At 42.3% G+C, this 24,249-nt stretch overlaps 1 protein-coding gene across 2 annotated transcripts in view; it reads left to right on the top strand.

The window, feature by feature from the left end:
* The window catches only part of tenm1 (teneurin transmembrane protein 1), a 198,295-nt gene that overhangs the window by 159,587 nt on the left and 14,459 nt on the right, over nucleotides 1-24,249 (top strand). For both annotated transcript variants that reach the window (XM_061247745.1, XM_061247744.1), the window contains 3 exons: nucleotides 11,105-11,259; nucleotides 17,512-17,878; nucleotides 23,594-24,104. In XM_061247745.1, coding sequence (XP_061103729.1) covers nucleotides 11,105-11,259; nucleotides 17,512-17,878; nucleotides 23,594-24,104 — 1,033 coding nt within the window. The remainder of the gene's footprint in view (nucleotides 1-11,104; nucleotides 11,260-17,511; nucleotides 17,879-23,593; nucleotides 24,105-24,249) is intronic.

The raw sequence follows: 24,249 nt of genomic DNA, 5'->3' as shown, positions 1-24,249 counted from the left end.
CACTTTCTACATCGAATGTGATCAAAAATAACAATGTTTTGGCAGAAGAAGAGTTTTATCAGAGACTGTAAATGATGATGTTCATGGAGTTTGATTTGTTTTGCAGCTTTAAATAGTTTTCTGACAGGGCCTGTCTTCTCTTCATCTTCTGGTTAGCTGCTCTTAGATGAATCCACACTAAACTTTTTTTTTCCATTCTGGGTCTCAGGTGGAGAATATATTTTTGATTTTGCAAATGCCTATTATAATAATTTAAATGTTTATCTCTGAATATTGAAAAAAATGATAATGGAAAAACTGTATTCTAAATGCATTTTAAATCATCTGAATCCACCAGGAACCTTTGTTGGTGTATGGGTGTCCTAGTTTGCATAAGATGCCATCAGTTACAGTATCAGTTGTGTGCTAGGCAAATGGTCTATATATTGCCCCCACAGTTATAATAAATTAAAACATGCATGTTATACAATTATAATAATGCTGTTTGGGTTGCTGTCCTTTTAATGTCATTACTATGCTCATACTTTAAGGCTATGGCATAGCAATATTGCCTTTAGGCACTGTAGGAATACTTGTTGGTACACAGACTGAAACGCCAGTGTAGTACACAGACTAGTACTACTATTTAATTATTTGATACAACAAATGATTAGACAATAAAATAATTACAGAATACCAGTGTAGTACTGTGGGACTTTTAACCATCCTATTATGTAAAAGGTTTTTGTTTTAGGTCAAATTGACCCCAACAATTTAAATAAATGCACTTATTATTGCAAAGCAATAATTTGGACACTTAGTGTCTTGCCTTCTTAATGTCTGCCAAATGGCAAGCCTTTTATCCATAAATATGAACAATTTCACATTTACATTTTAGTCACTTGGCAGACGCTTTTAATCCAAAGCGACTTACAAGTGCATAGGTTCTTCCACAAGTAAAAGCAATGCATCCATAACTAGTCAAATACACATGAAGTGCTGTTCTAAACATACAGTCATCATAAGTGCAATTACATTTTTTTTTGGGTTAGACAAGAGGGATAGGGATATCGGAAAGGGGGGGGGGGGGGTGTGTGTGTGGGGGCGGGGGGGGGGGGGGGGGGGGTATCAGGAGGTAGGACTAAGGTACAGTTTGAAAAGTGTTGTGTTTTTCAAAATACGTGAGAAACATTTTATAGTCCGGGGTACAGAAAATAAAAGTTCGGCACCTGTATGGGTAAGTGCTACCAGAATTATCCACAAAGAAATCTGAGATAAAAATAAAAATGGTTGTATATTTTATACAGTTACCGAGGGTCAAAATAAGCCCATGGAATACCAAAGTAGAAAATTAAAGAAATCAGACAGTGTCAAGATGGAAAAAAAAGGTTAACTGGTTTTCAAGAGATGCCAAACCCTGAATGGAGTCAAACTGACCCCACACATAAGAGGAGGGTTAAAAAAGGCTAACTCCAAAACTGCACACAATTTATGATGGAAAACTACCCAGCTGCATTTTTCCCAAGCTCAAGCAGTGAAGAAAATGGAAAAGAGCTGTGACGCATATTTCATATTACATGCAAATTAATTGCTTCAAACTTCTGTTCAAACAATTAATGTAACATAGAAATGTATGCTGGGAAGGATTCACAGGTAAATCTTATTAGCACCTGTCAAACTTGATACATTTACCAGTCTATTTTTGCTTTGGCAGCAAGGTGGTATGACACAGATTATTGCTGAAATAGAGAGGATTGCATTAGAGTTTACAGTTTTTATGAGAGAGCATATGGAATCAAAAGCACTCCTCATCAATGTGCGAGTGGAAATAACATAATGATGTACATCTTTTTAGCAAATACTGAAATTATTCCTATTTGACATACTGCTCATTTATGCGTCTGCTTATTTAAATATTTATTGCATATACTGTAGCTGTTGCTCAAACTCTAAATGAAAGTTTTAAAACAATTATACGTTCCGGCAATTCTGTATTTAACTAGTTTAAAGTTTTTTTTAGCTTGATTTAGTGTAGCAGGCTCTAAAAACCTTTACCGTAATTCATAATTCTGTAATTAATCTTTTACTAGCCCACCATATTTGATAGTGAATTTATCCTTCCTGAAGCACTAAGCCCTGTTAAAAAGCTGAAAATGTGATTACTGATTTTTAATCTCAGATAATTTCTTCATTTGGCAGAATGCATTTCAAATTTTCAAAGTACTGTTTCTCACCCCACTCCACAGACTCTATGTCTGTATGCCTCAAGTTTCTGCAAAGTCTTTGATAATTTGATATTTTAATGGGTTCAGAGTGAAGGTAACATTGTACTAACAGTGCTTTTCTGACTCTGTAGAGATCCAGTAGCTTTGTACAGTTGTAGTTCTTTAGATATGTATCAGGCAGGGATTTCATTGTTGTTGAATGTTTTGTTTGCGTGTTTTTTGTATGGTGGTCATACTCAGGCTTTTTAATAAAGCTTTCTGATGCCTTACATGTAGGTAGTACGTGTGCCATTTCCTTCAGGAAACGGATTACTCAGGCAAGCAATTGTTCACTTTTTTTCAACAAGACTTTTGACTTTTGATGTTCCTTTATTGAAACTCACAACGTTCCAAATTTGCCTTAAAACCCCAGCCCCTATTTACAACACCCCCCTATTTTCAACAAGAACAGAGGCCCAAGTCTTTCTCGACATGGGACAGGTACTTAAAAATACTTTAAAATTGGAATTGTCCTTTATTAATTCCGATCACGCTCATATTGGCCAGTTAATGAAACCGTCTCATCAGCTTCCGCACTACAGAACTGCAAAACTCGACAGACAGAAGTGTGACCCGCTCAGTTTCATGGGACAGGCTTTTAGCTCCGAGGATGACATGCAGGTATTATAAGCCTACGAGCACTTCTCCGCGCAAGCGCTCGCCTGGGAACCGCAGGGGCTTTGAAAGCACCGCTTGTTTCCAAGACAGTCGAGCACAATCGCCGACCGCTCGCTGACAGCCCCTCGTCTCCAGCGCGTACGGCCAATTACCGACCTCCCGCGGGCCCGGGGAGTCCAGTCGCCTGCCACGGGAAGCCCTCTCCGGAGAGAGAGCGGGAAGCTGTCCGAGAAGAGCCGTCTCTCTCAGCCGCCCGCCAACCTCGGTGCCGGTGCGGAGACCCGGCTTTTTTTTAACGGGAGGGGCGTGCCGGAGAAGCGGAGGGGGGGGGGGCTCCGGCGCCCACGAACGCAACACGACCGTCGGCATAGCGACCCCGGGCACGCGCCGCTGCCCCCGTCAGGACGAGCAGATGGGGCTCCCGCCCCCAGCCGCAGGGCGGGAGTTAGCTCTGGGTCAAGTCCCCTCGCTTAAAACCTCGAATGTTTTTAATGCGCGGAGCGGGGGAAACAGCGGCGGGTCAGAGCCGCTGACAGGTAGATTTGTCATTTAATTTTCCACCTCTCCCAGGGGGGGTGTGCTGAGGCCCGGCCAGGGGAATTGCACTTGACGCCTGTGGTAATACCATTAGCGTAGCGGCTAAAGGGGAGCTCCTGTCACGCGCCCGTTTAAGTAAACTCGACACCCTTCGCCTCAGCCCTATAGCACCTTCACAAAGGTAAGATTTTATTTTGGGTGGCTACCATGTTCGGGGACCCCCCTACGGTGATCATTGTTTCCTTAAAGCACGCTTAGGGTGGTTGAAGGAAACATGGACAGGTGAATAGTTCTCCTATCAGAGAATCGTATACCCTACCTGCCACTGTGTCCATTCTTTATCAGTGATCATTTGAAGATCATTTTTTGGGAGGAAATTGCTTTTATTAACAATATTGCCAGAGATATTGCACCAGTTGTAACAAATTTGGCAACAATAAAGTTTGGTGTCTGCCATGTCAAACTTGATAGCGACTCCTTCACAAAACAATATAAACATTCAGTGCCTGGAACTCTGTGTAGACTGGAAGGATACACTTTGTACAATCTCTCATACAGTACATACTGTGCTGAAAGGGTTCTTTGGCTTGATTCCATAGAGGAACCCTTTTCAGTTTTTATTGAACCCTCTATCAAAGGTGTGAAGTGTGAAAGCTCCCAGACAAAGAACCATTTTGCCAGACAAAGAACCCTTTAGCGAGATTTGGAAACACAGGGTTACTTTTGGAACCATTTTTTTCTGAAAGTGTATGTATCAAATCAGAATAGAATTAGTTGTATACTCTTCTGCCGTAGATAAACATTTTCAGGTTTAAACTGATATTTGTTGGAGATTTTAAATCTCTCTTTCTTATCGAAGCCTTTGTATAGATGCTTCATTTGAAAGCATTTGAGTAAAAGGAGCTTTGCATTGCTTTCATTTCTTAAAGGTGAGACTCACTTCGTCATTTTTGTTGTTTCATTTTTTTGAAGGATAAAAGGGGAGTACTTTACATGACAGATTGTGCATAATTAACTGCACCATGAGGTTAATATATTACACAATTATGTTCCATAATTAGATAGCACTGTAAGCCAGCTTTATTGATATTGATGATGTGTGTATTTGTGAGTATTGGATGTAAATAATGTCTGGGAGTCCAAATGATTATTCCTGCAGGATATTGTGTGTGGAAATGTGGGGTTTTGAGAGAAGTTCCCACCGCTAAACTGGTCAATGCTAAGCCTGCGCATTCAAATCATGATTGATCCCCCAATCTTCCCATAGAACTTCACCTTTATTAGAATGTTTTTGTAAATATCATACTGAGAGCTAGCTTACTGATCGTACAGTGGCAAACGCCCTATTTTATTCTGTCTACGTGGTGCTTCTGCCAAAAGTATGCTTCTGTGGGACAGTTTCATTTCATACACCATCTCTGCCAATGTTACAGACAGAAAAAAAACCCCAGCGTCTACACAGCACGACCCAGCCGGAGATTAAATCTGCATTTCTCTTTTAGGCAATCTCATTTAAATGTGCACGCCATGCGTATAATTGCCTTAGCCTGTAATCACGTCCTTAGTTCTGCAAGACATAAGGGATGTTCTGTTGGCTTCCCTCCTTGTAGCACGGCAGCGTGTGAAAAGTGACACCAGTAAAGTTGCCATGTTGGGCGGAAGCTCGCAGAATATTCTCCCCTATCATTTTGGAGTACTCGTGTTGGCAAATATATACATGCGAAAATATTGCGTCACAGACTATTTGAAAGGAGTAGTGTCTGTTTGCGGCCTCATGAGCCAGAGGCGTCAGTGCATGAGCCAGTTACTTGCAACCTGGTTTAATTTATGATGTCTGTATAATTATTATTTATCATGTATGTGCAATTATTATTATTATTATTATTATTATTAGCAGAGTAAGACTGAATTTACCTTGCACCCATATCAGTAAAGGGGAAAGGAAAGAAAAAATAAGAACCAGACTGCTATTATTTCCTGTGCTTTTGTGACTGAATGTCCAGACTTAGAGCAAAATATGTAAAAGCAGAACAAAATTTCGAATATATATCCTGTATATTCAGCAGAAAACCACAGACTTTACACTGCATCATTTGCTGTTTTATGATTGGTAACTCTCATTTTAATTTGGGGTGGGAATTGCGGTGGGACCGAGGCGGAGATGTAATTAAGATGTTGATCCCACCCCTCAGCTCTGAGCTGGTGAATTTCATCTGGCTCATCGTTAATTTGGTTTCAGCAGTTTTAGTACGGATGAATCCTTCAACTACCCACCTCTGAAAATCCAAGTGTTTTATGTCTGTCTTTGACTGACATATCAAAGCTCTGGAGTGTCCTTTTTCTTTGTTCTTTTTAGGTTGAAACATACTGTACTCACCCAATGTGTAACTATCAGAATGTCTTTTCAAGGCATTTCTCAAAATTTATGACAATTTTGGAGCGCAGAGCCATAGCGGAGACGTGCAGTGAGTTTTGAGGGGCAGGTGCTGAGTGGGAAAAGGGCACACCAACATGTATTTATTTATTTATTTAATCTAAGGGGAACATCGGACAAAATGGGCAGGTGCAGGGGTAATCATGGTACCCCCTCTTGGTGTGCCTGGTACATAGTCAACACTTACGCACCCAGAACCACTTTGTGATATCCTCGCTGAACGCAAATTATCAACATGCACAGGAGAGTGCATTGTGGATTCATGCCATGGTGAATGTATCATGTCTTCCAGTTGATGGCCAGCTATTGAAAATAATGCTGTGTCTCAATGAAACTAATGGACTAAAAGATACAACAAAATATGTGGCTAGCTAAGGACATAGATTATTGAAATGCAGAAAGAAACCAAAGAGGTAAATATTGACTACCTTACTCAGCACAGCTTGCTTTATTGAGGGTATTCCCGCAGTTTTCTATTTTGTTAAAAATATAAACCTACAGTGCTTCCTGAATGTTTAAAATCATATATGAAAACATGATTGTTGTTAAGTCTATTGAGACTGCTCATTTCTTCCAGATTTGGATTTGGATGAGTTCCTCATACTCACCACACGTGGACATTTGTCTCCCTGTGCGTACGTTGACACGATGTCAGTCATCAAATGCTTGCTGGCGACTGTTCTGACTAAGCCCCGGCTTCCAGGTAGCAGGCGAGGAAGGGCACGAGCAAAGCATGCTGAACTAGTGCCCCATACTGTAAATCCAGCAGCAAATAAATATTCACATAGGTTGTTCGCACATAGGGTATTTTTCAGCTTGCAGGGTTCGTTCAACTCAAGCTTTTCCATCCGAACCCTCAGAGACGGAAGATGAAACACCGCAGGCCTGGGATTGGAGGCTGTGTTAGTCATGGTCTTAATGAAACTCATGTACCGTGCAGAACGAGGCAGACCCAAACACCGTCTCTGAAGGCAAACAGACGAAAGGCCGCTCTCTTCCGATGGAACATTGTGTTGTTCCTTGGCTAAGCGCAAACCAGTACACAATCCTGATATTGCAATAATTTCATTCTTTGCATTGTCCCCTTTTTGGGAGAGACCATAGATGTGGCTGGAATAAAGATTTCTTAATTCTTGCTGGGAAAATACTTGTTTGGTTATTTTCTGATAAAATGTTATAGGGTTTGGGTCACACACACAAACTGTAAAAAGTTGAATTTACATTATTTATCATAAATCAGGAACACAGACAGCCCACAAAGAGAAAACTGGTGATTCAACAAACAGAAGTTCTGCATCTGACCTAGTTGTAGGTCATACGTCAAAAGGGGCTGTTTGAGTTACTGTATTGCATCTTAATCATTGCATATTCATCATTTCAGCTGGTTGAAATGCAAGGTGACTGCTTTAATATGTTTGTACCCTTGTGTAAAATCCAGCTGTGACCAGCTTGAAAGACCAGCTACCAGCTGTTTCAATACAACCATGTTGGGTCAAACCATGTTGGGTATTGAACAGGTCAACTAGCTGCCAGCTATTTAACAACCTAGCTTTTGTTTATTTAACGAACAGGCTTGGTTAATAGTTTAGCTTCTTAGCAGTTGTCATTCATTTAATCATGAAGAACAGCTGTAACAGGCTGTGTTTTGCCTATTAGCTTTTGGTGGATTTTCTGAAAGCTGTTTGGGTGAAATACCAATCTTAAAGGTACAACAGCAGGTTCCCAGCACTGATACACTATCACCAGTGGCCAGGAGTTCTCGAAATTAGAGACTTATAAGCACAAGGCTCATCAGTGTCAAAAAATACGTGTTTCTTGAGAGGTGCTATTGGTCTTTTTTACTCTTTAGATTGTCGTTTGCTGTTTCCCACAATTCCATAGAAGGCACTCCTTTGGTAAAATGTAGGCATTACAAAATAGCATTCCAATTCCAGCATTCCACCATTCCAATCCTCATCATTTTGAATGCTTTATGGTCTCTTAAGACACAGGTGGGGTTGAATGTTCCCCACTCTACTAAATGACCAAATTGCTTGAGAGGATAGTTTCTGTGAGTGTTCTGTGTTATTGTTTTAAAGTTGGTTATATGCCAATACTATATCTTTTGGAAACATGTCGTTGCTGTTGTTGTTGTTCATGTTGTTGTTCCTTTTTTATCCGAGCATAATGGAACAAGGAGCTTTTTCAATAACGTCATGCTTGCCCACATCTTTGCTTAAAACCGTCTGAAAGGACAATTAAATGTCAAAATGGGTTTTGAGGATCTACGCTCATTAGAATGGTTAAAGCTGGCGCTTTCAGTGGATTGTGAAGCGGTGGACCTGGTGCCAGCGGTAGCCAATCTTAGATCTGCATTACTCTGCAGGGCCCCCAGAAATGTGAGCACACAGGGCAAAGCACACCAGATAATGGCCTGGTGCTTGATTACATTAATTATGAATATTAATATGCGGCATGCATCTGTGCAGATGCAGGGGGAGGAAAAGAGATCCGTTGCAGTCTGCGGTGTCGGAAGCTTGTAAAGCACCTGAGCTGGGAGGAGTGACTGTCCCATGCTGCCACTCCACGATGTGGCTCAGTTTCACACGTCTCTGTGACAAAGAGTCCTCCTATTCTTACCCAACTTTACTTTCTAGAAACGGGCCAGTCGTCTGGATGACCTCATCAATTATAAATGTATCCACGGTTACTTGTGCAGGTGAACGACGCCTGGAGAGTGTCACATATCTCAGATGCCGCACCGTTCTCGAGCCTTAAATAGTCGCGCTGATAATGGGAATGATTTGATACCTCCTGTGTCATGTGCGCATTTAACCCAGTTTACTGTACTGCTTAATTAGCCCAGTTTCAACAACAGTTGCACTCAACTTTTTTTTTTTTTTTTTTCTATTTTTTGGTAAATAAGTTTGTGCTTGTGCCCTACATTCTGTTGTATTGTATCCATGGGTAATGTAGGGTTGTAAATGTGCGCTGCTAATTAGCTAATTAAGTCAGGGACACAAACGTACTGTACACGCATGACCCTCCAGGGATAAGGTTTGCAACCCCTGGTACAGTCTATTAATAAAGAGCACACGCTTCATTAATATTGTCCTCCCTTGTCCTTATATTATATAAATGTGTTTTGTTTTCTGTTTGCCCTTAACTAGGATGAATTAGAATCCTAGGGTGGGATCGTATGGTTGTCAACTGAGGAAATGTAAAGTTACTCAGTAGATAACCATGTACACAACTTATGTAGCCTGAATGGAATGAAAAAGACTGTCTGTCCTCCATCTTAAAAAATAGGTTGTCTATTTATTGTTAGGATGTGTTGCCCTTCCCCGTGGGGTCAAATGCAGGACAATGAAGAACATGCGGACAACTTCTGTTAAGTTTTCATGTTTAATGCAATTGCGCAAGGGAGAGACAAACACAGAACATTCGGGCAGTCTGTTCTGAGAATATCTCGCCCCAACTAGTGTGTGTGGTCTGTTGAAATACAGTTCACGGTCATACATATCTAAGGGATGTGCCGTGGCTAGCCGGAGACAACGTATTTGCATTTCTATCGGAACCTTGGATAATCCATTTTAGCCAGAATGTGTTATATCCGGTAAGATACAGAAAATAGTGTTAAATGAACACACAACATATGTTTGAGGTACTGGTACAATTAGCAATAGCAAAAACTGGGAACCTATCAATATAAAAATACTATAGCAAAGTTCATATGGTGGATGATTCTATTGGCTCTCCTAAGACAAAGCGTGCTTTCTGTTTCTACCTGTACAATTAATAACCTGTCAGTCACTTGTCAGTCAAATTTAACAAGTATTTTGATTGATGTAGTGAGAGGCCTAATGTCACATCTAATGCCACACTAGAAGGCAGTATAGCCCCATCCATAACTCGCAGTGTCAATAACAAGACAGGGTTTCATCTAATGACAGTCCAGCAGGGGAATCGGCATTCCATAGAAGACTCACTTAATCATCAAATTTCTTAAGTTGTACAAGGTGTTTTGCGGTATTTTGTCATGAACTATGGTGTGTAGCCTTGTTCTACACGAGGGTCAAGCCATCTCTTTTAGCTTTTTACTGACTGCTCTGTTTGCTCTGTGACACATCTGGCCAGACCTGGGATACGTAGGCTACAGTAATTATTTTGGATTCAAATACTTTTCTATGCTTTACTGAGCTTGTCTGGTTTACAGAAACCTATGAAATAATCTCAAAAAGTGCAAACCTTGCCTTGTGGTCAGTTGCGGCAGTCTTGATCAATCGAGCACAGAAAAGTAATTGAATCTCGAAAAATTATGCATTTGGTCTGGTGTGGCCGCAGTCGTCATATGTGTTGAGCAGAGAACGTGTCTGTGGCTCTCATTGTTTTCCTGTGACTATACCCCACATCTCCACTGTTTTCTTCCATGAGAATTGGGGTTGGTGCACAACAGCAATTTTTTTCATTTGTATAGAAAATTAATTATGGGATAGCATATCAATTTGGAAGCATTTTATTGGGACCATTTATTTTGCATTGTGCATCCTATGAGTGTTTTTATGCCAGCATTTACTCAAACCATTTTCTCTACACTGCACTTTTAAAGCTCCTTTTAAAAAGTGGCACATATACACTCAGTGATTAAATATTTGGTATTTAATTGACATATTTATTTTATTTATTGGTTTTCTGCTGCTGTAGCCTATCCACTTAGAGGTTTGACACATTGTGTGTTCAGATATGCTCTTCTGCATACTGTACCTCTGTTGTAATGTGTGTTTTTTCTGCTACTGTCACCTTTCTTACAGCTTTGACCAGTCTGGCCATTCTCCTCTGATCTCTCTCATTAACAAGCAATTTTTGCCTGCAGAACTACTGCTCACTGGTTGTTTTTTTGTTTTGTTTTTTGCACCATTCTCTGCAAACTCTAGAGACTGTTGTGCATGAATATCCCAGGAGATCAGCAGTTTCAGAGATACTAAACCCACCCTGTCTGGCACCAACAAACATTCCACGGTCAAAGTCACTTAGATCACATTTATTCCCCATTCTGACATTTGGTCTGAAAAGCAGCCGAACCTCTTGACCATTTATGCATGCTTTTATGCATTTAGTTGTTGCCACATGATTGGTTGATTAAATATTTACATTAACAACCTGGTGTATGGGTCTACCTAATAAAGTGCTCACTGAGTGTAGGTGTCTGCATTGCCATTATTGACTTCAAAACAGGAAACAAAATCTGAGGAAACTCCTTCCCCCTAAGGCCTGTGCTTGTCTCCCTCAACAGGCATAGCTGTGGACAAGCGAGGGTTTGTCTATTTCGTCGACGGGACCATGATACGGAAAATCAACGAGAAAGGCGTGATAACGACGGTTATCGGTTCCAACGGGCTGACGTCCACCCAACCGCTGAGCTGTGATGCCGGGATGGACATCGGTCAGGTAAGCTGCCGCACGTCACTCGGGAAAAGCACTGCATGCTTTTTATGATCCAGTGGAAAGTGTTTGTCACTCTGATACCTGATTTATACTTCATTGGACACCCTATTCTATTTGAAGTGGCGCCTTTCTAGACACTCAAGGTCACCTTACATTGGGCAAAATACAAAATAAACATGGTAAAAACATGCAACATATCCAATTAAAAATAATTTACGATGAACATACAATTCATATCAAACAAACAGACAGCAGACAGCAAACAGATGAGTTTTGAGAAGTTTTTTGAAAGATGACAGTGACTCTGTATGGCGGATGTGTATGGGTTCCAGAGCCTGGCTGCTGTAGAGCTGAATGCTCGAGCACCCATAGTAGAGAGTCGGGTGGTGGGGATAGACAAGAGGCCAGCTGAGGAGGAACGGAGAGTGCGAGTTGGGGTGTAGTCGTGAAGAAGGTCAGAGAGATAGGGGGGTGCAAGGGTGTTCAAAGCCTTGTATGTGAGTAGGAGGATCTGGAAATCAATGCACTATTGAACTGGTAACCAGTGTAGCTGAGTGAGGATGGGTGTGATGTGGTCATGAGATTTTGTGCGGGTGAGGAATTTTGTATAATTTGAAGTTTGTTGGTGAGTTTGGTGGGGAGTCCTGAGAGGATGCTGTTGCAGTAATCCAGCTGGGAGGTGACAAAGGCATGGATTAGAGTTTCAACACTGGTGTGGGAGAGTGAGGGGCAGAGTCGGGGGATATTGCGTAAGTGAAAAAAAGCAGTCCTTGAGATGTTTTTTATGTGGGGACCAAGGGATAAAGTATTGTCCAGGATGATGCCAAGGCTTTTGACCTGTGTTGACAGGGGGACAGGGAAACCATCAATGGTTGTCAGGAAGCTGGGTGTTTTGGGCAATGTGGATTTTGAACCAATGAGCATGATTTCAGTTGTATTGCCATTGAGTTGAAGGAGGTTTGTAGTCATCCAGGTTTTAATGTCATAAAGACAGCTGAGGAGGGACGGGGGGGGCAAGGGACAGAGGGCGTACCATCGTTTTTCTCATAGAAGAAGATTGCAGAATTTGGTTAGGTCGCAGACACGGTCATACTTTGTTGCGCATCTTCATTTTGACAACCTGATGGAACACTGAAATTCATTGCCATGGATAGGCTATGTATGCTAGGCTCTGCTGTGTTTTCAAAAAAGTAAAGATCTGTTTGGCATCTTTTTACCGTAGAGACAACAGAACCATCATCGCAGTCCTTCCCCGAAGTATAAATGCAAAACGCTGCACGACACTGTCATATGTTTCGCCATATGACACATCGCAAGGGTCGTGCGAAAAAACGTGTAATGCAGACAGTGTAATAATTGCCTGCAGAACAGCCCTTTTACCTCCAGCTCACCCAGAACTGGGAGTACCTGGAAATTGCAAGTGGCAAAATCAATTCAAAAGGTGCTGATTTCTTGGAATTACGGTGTGACAAGTGCCAAGATGGAGACCCTGCCCGTATCAAGCATGACCGAGGAACGGGTTGGAGAGTCCTTTCCCCTTGACTGCTCGTAGTGTCAGAAACCAGCAGTTTCAGGCCAATTCAGGAGGCTCCGAATTCAAACGGCACTCAAAGAAATCGTTTTGTGTGGTCTGTCCAGAGACCTTTGCCTCTGCCATTATCCCTAAATTACATTCCAACTGGGGGAGATGCTCAGCAGTGATAACAGTGAAAGGAGTCTGAATTCTATGTTGAGAAAGTTGGAAAAAAGTTTTAAAGTGTAAAGTTTCTAATGGCTCTCTGCCACATAAATGTGAACTTCTGCTTGTATCCCTCACAGAAACTTAACCTGACACACATGCATACAGTAACTGCAATTATTATGAAATGCAAATGCAGAGAGTGACCGGAGTGTGTTATTGTCAATCAGTGTTAACTTGTCACAAGGATGGTGGTTTTTGGCAGGAAACCAAAACTGGTTTCCTGCCAAAACTGTCGGCTTTCTTTTGTGTTTTTTTCTTTAATCATACTTGATGTGGTAGTAAACATCCATATGAAAAGCTTCTGGGAAAGAACCATCACCACTGATATCTGTTGGGTGTTGATAAGACAGCCAATCAGCTGTCAGCTGTGCACAAACTAGGGCTGGGCTATATTATTGTTGCAGTAGATAGCTGTCAGCTGTGTACAAACTAGGGCGTGCTATATACCGCAACAATAATTTTTTAAAGCTAAATATCAATCATCGCCGCCATGTGGCATATCAGCTTTCTTTTGTGTTTTTTCCTTTAATCATAACTGACAGGGCAGTAAACATCCAAACTTCAGAGGCCACATGAATTGCTTCTGGGGAAGAAACATCATCACTGATATAAGGGGGTTGATAAGACAGCCAATCAGCAGTAAGGCCTTGCAGCTTCTATGTGATTGACAAGAACGCATCACATGGTCACATGGAACCTGTATGACCTTGCTGCCATCTTATCGACACCCAATAGAAAACAGTGGTAGTGTTTTTTTTTCCTGGAAGAAAAAAACCAGTGCACCACACGATTGTTATTGCAAAAATCAAACCATTCAACAATTATGTTGCTATGTATCATCCAGCCCTGGTTCAGTTTCTGAGCCCCTCATTGTAGACAGGATTTTGGACAGGATTTGCCTGTGCAACCTGCTTAGTTCTTCCACTGCAGAGAGGGTGATTTTCTGATTAGGGGAGTACCCTAACCTTAAGATTTTCCATTCTGACTGCCCGAGACTTCTCTGAAGGTACCCTGACCTGCAAATCTCCCATTCTGAGAGCCCCAGATTTATCTGAAGGTACCCTGACCTGAAAATCTCCCATTCTGTGAGCCCAAGACTTATCTGAAGGTACCCTGACCTGAACATCTCAGATTCTGAGAGCCCCAGACTTATCTGAAGGTACCCTGACCTGCAAATCTCCCATTCTGAGAGCCCCAAAAACTCTTATCTGGGGGCACCCTGACCTGAAAGCAGTTATTCTCAGCCTAGACCTTGTCACGCAGAGACCGTTAAAACAAAAGTACTTTTATTAAGCACCTATAAAAAGTTGGAAAGTGCTGAGCCGGTATAACCTTCAGAGGCACTGCCGGGATGTACCCCGCGGTCAGTCTCAACTCCAGCAAACCAGAACATTGACCCATATTTGAGGCAGTTTCATACTTTTATATGCGGCATGGAAATTAACTAGCAAACCCTCCTCCATAAGGGCTTATATGGTAAATGGTAATGGTATGTGCTTATATCAAGCACAGTACGATTCACATTTATGCCCAGGTCTTCTGGTGAAAGATTATCCAGGCATATCACAGGTCCACACGTAGAATATATGAAAGAATCCTATGAAGAAGAACTTACTTTACCATAATTAGGAACACACATTCCTCCAATTTGTATTCATTTTTCTTTTTATGTCAGGTCTGTATATGGGACTCTTGTGTGCCATAAGCAGGCTTTGAAAGCTAAAATGCGTTGTCTTTCCTTGGATTACTGAGGATGTTGGTAGTCACTGTTCCCAAACAAGCAATCTGCCAATCCTGCAATCTGCCAACAGAATGCAGGATTGGACAGGCCAAGTTGGTAATGGAAGGTCTTAAGAGAGGCCTCAAATCTCACACATCATGCATCCGAGTCACACTTTAAGTGCAAATCTCACTTCCAGCTGCTAAAATCTCACAAATTTCAATTGCATTCAGTGCAAATGTAAATGCATGTTAATGCAAGTCAAATCCTGTCGGCTTCATTGGCAAATTGGACAGGTTTTAAATCTCATCACTGGATAATATCATACCACCCTCCTCAAACAAATGTTGTAACATTTCATTTTGGCCTTTATGAAATTGAGATGTATTTCTTAAGGAAGTGCAGACGATAAACTGCAAGTATTTGAATGACCTTATATGTGGAACAATTATAATAGACTTTTAGACATTTAATCCTGCTGTTTGTCAAATTGCAGTTACTATCTCCCTCCTACTTCTTCATTTATTCACATTTCCCTCCTTGGTTTAGGCTGTATGGCGCCTCTCAGCAGGAGGCCTCACTGGCGATGAGTTCATTTCGGGGATGTCATACCCTGGCGTTGACATAATGGACCCATTTAAATTGCCTCGTAGGATGTGCAAGCACCGCTAGCCTCACGTTTCCCCGTCCAGGAATCACACTCAAGCCTCGCTCGCTCCAACAAGCGCTGCTTACTGACCCAGTTTCTGTGTCAGCCGCAGATGCGGGACAGGAGATGATTGCTTACTGCGACCGGCCCGAGGGTCGTCTGCCAGGACCCCGGGTCCTCGCGCTTTATAGGAACAGATCATGCATTTCGCTTTGAGTCTTCCCAGCTCGGGGAAACCCGCTAGCGGGCCAGAAACGCGTTTCCCTCGCCGTTGAGAGTTGCAGACGGAGGCTGGGTAGGTAAAGACCGACCCCGTTCCCTGGAGAAATCATTCGGTTTGTTTCTTGCTTTTCATAGCCGGGCCCAGGGCTGCTCAGCATGCAAAGACAGCAGGCAATTTCTCACAGCTTTCAGCGGTCAGCCCAAAGCTCGGCCCCCCGGAATGAGCGCCGGTTGATTTTTTTGTATCGGATTCTGATGAGGGTTATTTAGCTCTCGCGTCAAGCTGTAATAGACCGGGATCTCCGCTCAAATCCCGAGGAGCGCTGTGCCTTTAGAAAGTAATTCCGAAACCAGCGCAAGAGCAACAAAGTCACATTCTTAAGAAACCGCAATGGGTCCGGTCCTCGATGAGCGGGTTGTAGTTGTTACTGTCCATTTGCGCAGATTGGCCTCGCTGTTTAATTCCTGATGGGATCTGTCCTCCGCCCCCTCAGATAAACTGAAATAAAAGTGCCTTCATTTGTAAAATAATGTCAAAACAGGCCTGTTGAATACCTGTGCTGAAAGGAATAGCATTTTGAATAACTGTGATAAAAGGATTCAGTGCCGTGGCAGACCTGAATGAATGACAAGTGCGAAATGGACTTCTCGTATTTGTTTTTAAGCCTCCACAATAGTTACGGTATATAGTATGGCTCAAGGTGTGATCATGCTGCAGCATTAGGGTTAGATACCTCTCTCATGAGGATTCAGATACTTTAAGAAATACTTTAAATGTTTTGTAGATAACATGTACAAGCATGTACACACATGCATGCACACACAGATATACTCCCCTGGGAAAAGTGTGACATGTCTGAAACATTTGACGGAACCATACTTTCAATCGAGTGCAACATAATCTGTCTCTGATGAGGTGGCAATAACATGCACAGTACAGGCAGTAACATGAATGACATCAATTAGCTGCTTGTGTGATGATGAAACCTTACTGCAGGCCCAAGCTAATCTTCCTTTGTCTTCAAACCGCATGCTTGTGTTTAGCTTTTCCACAAAAACAACCGTTCGCTCATTTCACTGTCAGCGACAGTTAAGCGCCTTCCATTACTCTCTTTTTCCACTAACACTCTTGATTACAGATTTCCACCGAGATGTTTTTTTGTTTTCATTTCATGGTCAAATTACAGTTGTTACCAAACAGTGACAGTTGCCAATACAAGTATGCAATGATTTGAATGATTTGATTTATATAGAATTTATATAGAATTTTTCACCACATAATACAGTCTTTACAGTGCTGGGGGGCTTGACTAATTCCCCACTAGTAGTTAGCAGCCACATTTTCCCCCAGAGCCCTGAGTACACATTATTGTGTTAGAGAAGGGAGGATTTTAATTAGCTGCAAAGGCTGGGTAACTGTTTGATTTCTGCGCTGCTAGGGTTTAATTTGGACTTTGACCAGAATGCCAAGACAACGCTGTGCCATGAGTCATAAAGCCCTCAGTGACCTCCTTGAGTGAGGAACCAACTGTAGCATCTCATGAAAAAGACATGATCTCCAGTTTTGTCATTCTGATTAAGTGGATTCCCTGCTGGTTTAAGCTTTTCGACACTGGTATAGCTGGTCAACCAGCTATTCTCCAGCTGACCAGCCAATGTATCAGCTTGTCCTCTAGTTTGACCACCAGCTTACTTTACTTTGACCAACTTCCCAGATAGAGACCAGCTTTAACCAGCCACAGACCAGCTATGACCAGCTGGAAGTGTTGAAAACCCAGCTTAGACACATCTTAAACCATCTTAGAATCCCAGTTGGTTTAAACTGGAATTTTAAACAGGGTTAGAGAAAGAGTTCCCTCATTGGTGGGTGGCAGCTGGTTGGTAGAACAGTCAGCTAAGGCTGGGTCTGCCTCATTTCCTCAGGTCCGCCTCGAATGGCCCACTGATTTAGCAGTAAACCCGCTGGACAACTCCCTCTACATCCTGGACAACAACATTGTGATCCAGGTGTCGGAGAGCCAACAGGTGCGCATCGTGGCGGGGCGTCCTATCCACTGCCAGGTCCCGGGAATCGACCACTACTTAGTGAGCAAGGCTGCTGTCCACTCCACCTTGGAGGCCGCCAAGGCCATCGCCCTGTCCCACTCGGGTGTGCTCTACATCGCCGAGACGGATGAGAGGAAGATCAACCGTGTCCAGCAGGTCACCACCAACGGGGAGATCTCTGTCATTGCCGGGGCGCCCTCCGAGTGCGACTGCAAGATCGACCCCAACTGTGACTGCTTCTCAGGTGAGCCGCACTTCGCCCCCAGGAACAGTTAGTTCGTCTTGATACCCTGTTCAGGAGTGCATATGTTTGCCACTGTTTAAATATTCCATGTGCTATCTGTTGAAATTGCTCGCGCTTTGCTTTCTGGGTTAGCTACACAACTGGGACCCGGAAAGGTTGGTGGTTCAAGCCCTGGCGTAGCCACGATAGGAACCGTACAGCTGTTGGCCCTTGAGCAAGGACCTTAATTGCTCCAGGGGGGGTTTTCCCCTGTTTAGTCTGTTTAGTTGCTTTGGATCAAAGCATTAGCTAAATAACAAATGTATTATTATTATTATTATTATTATTATTATTATTATTATTATTATTATTATATAGATAGACATACATTTTGAATCTCTTATCTATTTCAGGGCATATAATGTTCCTGAAAGTAAAATACTTAAACACATAAAATAACCCAAGCTCAAGCCACAGTGAAACAACCAGGCCTTTGTAAATAGTTTTCCTGTTCAGATAAGATATGAGCATTCTTCTCTTAAAAATAGTGCAGTCCTGCCAACTTCTTCTGAACTCTGACAGGTCACAACTGTGTAGAGAGACAGGATTAGCAAAATGATCCACACAGCACACACAGTTTCATGTAGATTTTTGAATATGTACAGTGACCTTCGTCTTGGGACGAAGATATTTTTCTTGATTTGGCTCTGTACTCCACAATTTTAGATTTGTAATCAAACATTGCACATGTGGTTAAAGTGCAGATCCTAAACTTTTATCAAAGGGAATGTTTATACCATTTAGAAGTGTAACATTTACAGCATACACCCCTGCTCCCCTGCCCCAATTTCAGGGCACCATAATGGTTGGGACGAATTAATGCTATATAAATGAAATGTTTAGGACTGTTACATATCCTGTGCATGCAATGACTGTTTGAAATATGTGATCCGTAGACATCACCAGGTGCCGAGATGCTATCTTCTCTGGTGATGCTCTGTCAGGCCAGTACTGCAGCTAGTGGTTAAGGTAAATGACTGGGACACGCAAGGTCGGTGGTTCTAATCCCAGTGTAGCCACAATAAGAGCCGCACAGCCGTTGGGCCCTTGAACAAGGCCCTTAACCCTACATTGCTCCAGGGGAGGATTGTCTCCTGCTTAGTCTAATCAACTGTACATCGCTCCGGATAAGAGCGTCTGCCAAATGCTAATAATGTAATGTAATAATATAATCAGCTCCTGCTTGTTTCTTTAAGTTAAGGGGTAGTTGCATTAGGTTCTCTCTTCAACATATGCAATGCATGTTTAATTCTATTCAGATCAAGTGAGTTACTTGGCCAGTCAAGGATTTTCCGGTTTTAAGCTTTGAAAAACATTATTGTCACATTATCAGTACATTTCAGATGATTGTAGAATGAAGCACCGTTCAATGAGTTTGGAGGCATTGGGATAAAATTGAGCAGATAAAATAAGCACATTTCAGAATTAATTATGCTGCTGTTATCAGCAGTTACATCATCAATGCAGACAAGTCAGCTAGTATCTGACATACACCCCCACCACCATGATTCACAGATGAGGGGAGATCCAATTGATGTTCCTTGCACAGTTCCTTTTGCCCTCCACACTTTGCTCTTGCCATCACTCTGATTCAAGTGAATCTTGGTCTCATCTATCCTCAAGACCTATTTACAGATCTATACATGCTCTTTTGCTGTAGGTACTGTAACCTAGCCATCCTGTATCTGTGGATGTCTACTGTAGTGCCTTCCATCTTGCAGTGTAGTCTCTGTAGTTCTGTTTGTGAAGTCTTCTGTGGACAATAGTAACTGACAGATCCACGCTTGCCACCTGAAGAGTGTTTCTGATCTGTCAGACAGTTGTGACTTTCGTTGGCACAATATAAATGTGAATGTAACTTTTATGTACGTATGCATTCTCCACTCAGCACTCTTTTCTTTTTCAGTGTTCAGTATCATAGAACTTGTACAGTATCCAGTTGTTCGTCCAAGTGATTATTTTAGCATACAGACCTCAATTCCAGTGGTGTAGGCATAGAAGACAAAAAAACTAAAAACAAAATGTAAATGTAAAGTACAAAGAAACAGGATATTCTGAAAAAAGTAAAAATACAAAAGCAAAAAATAAAATAAATCATTCAGGGTCCCATCTCTGTACTTGATCAGGCCAGAGAATTTAATCTACATCACAAGATATATTTTCCCTGGCTAAGCAGGTGGGAGATATCTTCTGGCATGATGGAGCCACCACTGGTGTACTGTAACTCTGCCAATATGTCCCCACATGCCTCCATTGCTTGGAGTTGGGGAATATGGTCATGGTTGTTTTGGTTATATCTTCCACCACCATGCCTACAAAACTCTATTGGGTAAAGGAAAGGCAATTTTGTTCTCTAAAATGACAATGTACATCGTCTTGCTCCCTCTGATCCGGTGATATGAGACTATCGTAGTGTGTCAAGGAAAGTGGGAATATTGTCACTAATTGATACTGTGGTACTCTGCAGGACAATAATCACTGAGTATTGTATTGATATGTTACAGTAAACGACAATGGAAGAGATATTCTCATTTCTAAATGTTTGCATGGGAGAGGCAACCATGAAATGACTGAAATTTGGCTGAACTGCCCATGGTTTAACCATGGTTGACCACATGGCCACACGCGGTCAACCAAAGTCATCCGGATATCATCTGATATATTTGCCCTCCTTGTTCTTCCTCTTCCTCCTGGTCCTCCTCTCAGTCTTACTCATTTGGTGCATCCCAATACTCCAAAAATCCATCCTCCTTTCTTCCATTTGTCTGGGGAATGGGGGGAAGAGATGACTGGAGGAAAGAAAGATACATTTTTAGTTTTAGTATTGGGATGCACCCGTAATCTCACACTCCCTCTTGCAAAATCATAAGCCATTGTTCTCCAACACAGGAGAGCTCACCTTTTGCCCTATTTTTGTACTAAAGCTGTGATTGCTGATTTGATAATTAAAGCACCTACTGTGTTTTTAGTTGTATTTGACCTTGGTGAAGAGTGGGTGTGTTCAATTGTGTGTTCAATTCAAACTGTTTCGTGAATTGTATCACTTTTACTGGAAGTGTGTTCCATGTGAATACAAGAGATTTACTTTTTTGCCTCAAGAAGAAAATTGTGTTAAGTTTCGGAAAAGTGTGAGACTTAAATGTCTTTTTACGCACTACTTGAAGTATCACTTTTCTTAACTTGAAAAAGACGTACCCAAAATAAAATACCTATTATTCTTAAACCCTTTTGACTACAGTCATAATCCTGGTTTTCTGAAAGGTAACCCTTTGGGATAGAAGAGTCCAAGAGTCAGAATTACTCCAAATATTACTAAAACAAAGTAACAGAACTCAAACACGGCAAAAGTGGAAGCTTTTTCCCACTGAAAGATGTAGTTCTTCACTGGATACAGATTATTGTGTCTGTGGCTGGTGCACATAGAAACACAATGTAGCCATAGCCAAAACATTGGACAAATCCCCATTCAAATTTGATGACAATATCCCCAAAAATCAGCATTCTCTGTAGATTTTTCTTAGTTATGTCTAGACAGTTTTACAAAAAGGACATTTGGAGGCTCCAAAAAAACACATGGAGTCTTATGACGAACACTTTTTATTCTGAAAAAAGTGTTTGCACTTCCCCCCGCCTGTCACCCTTCCCCTACCTCACCCTCTCCTTGTGCTCTCCTCAGATAGCAACAGGTTCAGAAGACAGTAAAAAGTATACTAATCACCAAAATAACATCTTGTATACTAATATATTCATTGTGGTCCATCGATTGACGTTTTTGTCGAATTCCCAACCCACATCAACAAGTCAAACACATTCCACAATTTCACATGCTATTTATTATTCAAAAACAGGCTTGCTGCATATTTACAAAGCAATATTTTGAGAATGTATTTAGATGATGATCACTGACATAAAATGAGGTCATGACAATGAAATGCCCTCTATTGTAGAGCCAAAGGTGTTTTCACTGTCTTCCTCAGAAATATTCACTCGAGAATACTAGAGACTTAGTCGTTCTTAGGCATCGCAAATTTGTTGAAAAATGTAAACCTTTTTGGCCATAAAATGCTGTGTTGTTTTATGAAAGCCCAACAAACTATACACCACTGGAAACATTATGTAATTAGCTAAAAACTTCAATACCATACCACTAGCCGGTTCTAGGTTCGGATGAAGTTATACTTTTTGCTCATGGATGGGGATCACACTTTTACTGTGAAACGGTAAACTGATACTGGTCAGAGACATTTGTTTGTGGGCTCCTCTTGTTCTAGAGTACTTTTGTTGGAGTATGCAGCTGCAAAATGGACAACAATGATAATTGCTCCAAGGAACTGTTGTCGCTAAAGCAATTGCATCTTAAAATAGGTTATACAGATGGTGGTATATCCTGTTACCACGGTGATTGAAAATTGCACTGTTAACAAAGGAATGAATGCCAAAAAATAACCCACACCGGCCCAGCCTGGTAAATGTAAATGCACCAAAACTATTCAGAAGTTACACACAACATTTCACTGTACTTTTATTACCTCTATCCCCTTCAGTCCCTAGCCCAATATGAAGTGGCTCTACCTAGTGGCTTTGGTTGAGCAAATTGACTTTTAATAGGGGCTCGAAACAATAGTATAGCAGTCATTTTGATTGGTTGAAAAGGTATAAAGCCAAGTTTCACTTGAGTGCCATCTTGGGACTGAAAGGGTTAATGTTCTTTATGTTTTGCTGAATGGTTCAGATTTTCAGTTGAACATTACTTTATATAAACAGTAATGCTTAATTATAGTTTGTTGTTTAATTATATGTCATCTGACCAGGTTCACTTTAATGTGGTATCTGGAACGAAACCCATTACCTGTCGCTGAAAACGTGATTTTCTCAATGTACCTTTTCAACTGAAAAAATGCTTTGTTATTTTCTGGGGAAGGCACTACTAGCTGTTCCCAGTTGCCAGGCACCTGGGTTGGCATGAAAGGATTGGGACATGTGCCTTTTAATTCCTAATCCAAACACATTCAATTGTTGAATTACCACGATGGCATGTTGAAATTACATTGTTGAATTGCCTGGGTGGCATGTTGAAATTACATTGTTTAATTGCCAGGGTGGCATATTGAAATTACATAATTTAATTGCCAGGGTGGCATGTTGAAATTACATTGTTTAATTGCCAGGGTGGCATATTGAAATTACATAATTTAATTGCCAGGGTGGCATGTTGAAATTACATTGTTTAATTGCCAGGGTGGCATATTTAAATTACATTGTTTAGTTGTCAGTGTCGCACTGCCGCCTCACAGTAAGGAGGTCCTGGGTTTGAATCCCCGTCGGCCAGGGCCTCTCTGTGTGGAGTTTGCATGTTCTCCCTGTGTCTGCGTGGGTTTCCTCCGGGTACTCCGGTTTCCTCCCACAGTCCAAAGACATGCAGATTAGGCTGATTGGAGAGTCTAAATTGCCCATAGGTATGAGTGTGTGAGTGAATGGTGTGTGTGCCCTGCGATGGACTGGCGACCTGTCCAGGGTGTATTCCTGCCTTTCACCCAATGTATGCTGGGATAGGCTCCAGCCCCCCTGCGATCCTGTTCAGGATAAGCAGATTAGGATAATGGATGGATGGATGGATAGTTGTCAGTGTGGCGTGTTGACTGTTTCTTTCCGCCTGTTGTCCGCTCCCGGTTACAGGCGACGGTGGATACGGCAGGGACAGCAAGCTGAAGGCCCCGTCCTCACTGGCGGTGTCCCCCGACGGCACCCTGTACATCGCCGACCTGGGCAACATCCGCATCCGATCCCTGAGCGCCAACAGGCCGCGCCTCAACGCCCGCAACATGTACGAGATAGCGTCGGCCGCAGACCAGGAGCTCTACCTATTCAGCGCCAACGGCACGCACCTGCACACACGCAGCCTCATCACCGGCGACTACACGTACAACTTCACGTACTCCGCGGAGAGGCACGTGAGCACGGCGGTGGGCAGCAACGGGAACGCCGTGCACATCCGCCGCGACGCTAACGGCGTGCCCCTATGGCTGGTGGTGCCTGGCGGCCAGGTGTACTGGCTCACCATCAGCAACAGCGGCTCTCTACAGAGGGTGTCGGCGCTGGCCCACAACCTGGCGCAGATCACCTACCACGGCAACCTGGGTCTCCTGGCAACCAAGAGCAACGAGAACGGCTGGACTACTATCTACGAGTAAGGGGTCGGCCGTGTTTTTTATTTATTTCTTCTTTTTTTTTGACAGAGGTGTTTAGGTCACTGCCCGGAGTGTAAGTGCCCTCACTTATTTTTTGGGTATTTGGCGGGCGGTCGGCAGGCTGGTCCATTGGGTGCTGGTTTG

This window comes from Conger conger, chromosome 7 (genome assembly GCF_963514075.1).
Source record: "Conger conger chromosome 7, fConCon1.1, whole genome shotgun sequence".
Lineage (NCBI taxonomy): Eukaryota > Metazoa > Chordata > Actinopteri > Anguilliformes > Congridae > Conger > Conger conger.
The sequence above is the reverse complement of the archived record's forward strand: the minus strand, read 5'-3'. Positions and strand labels throughout refer to the sequence as shown.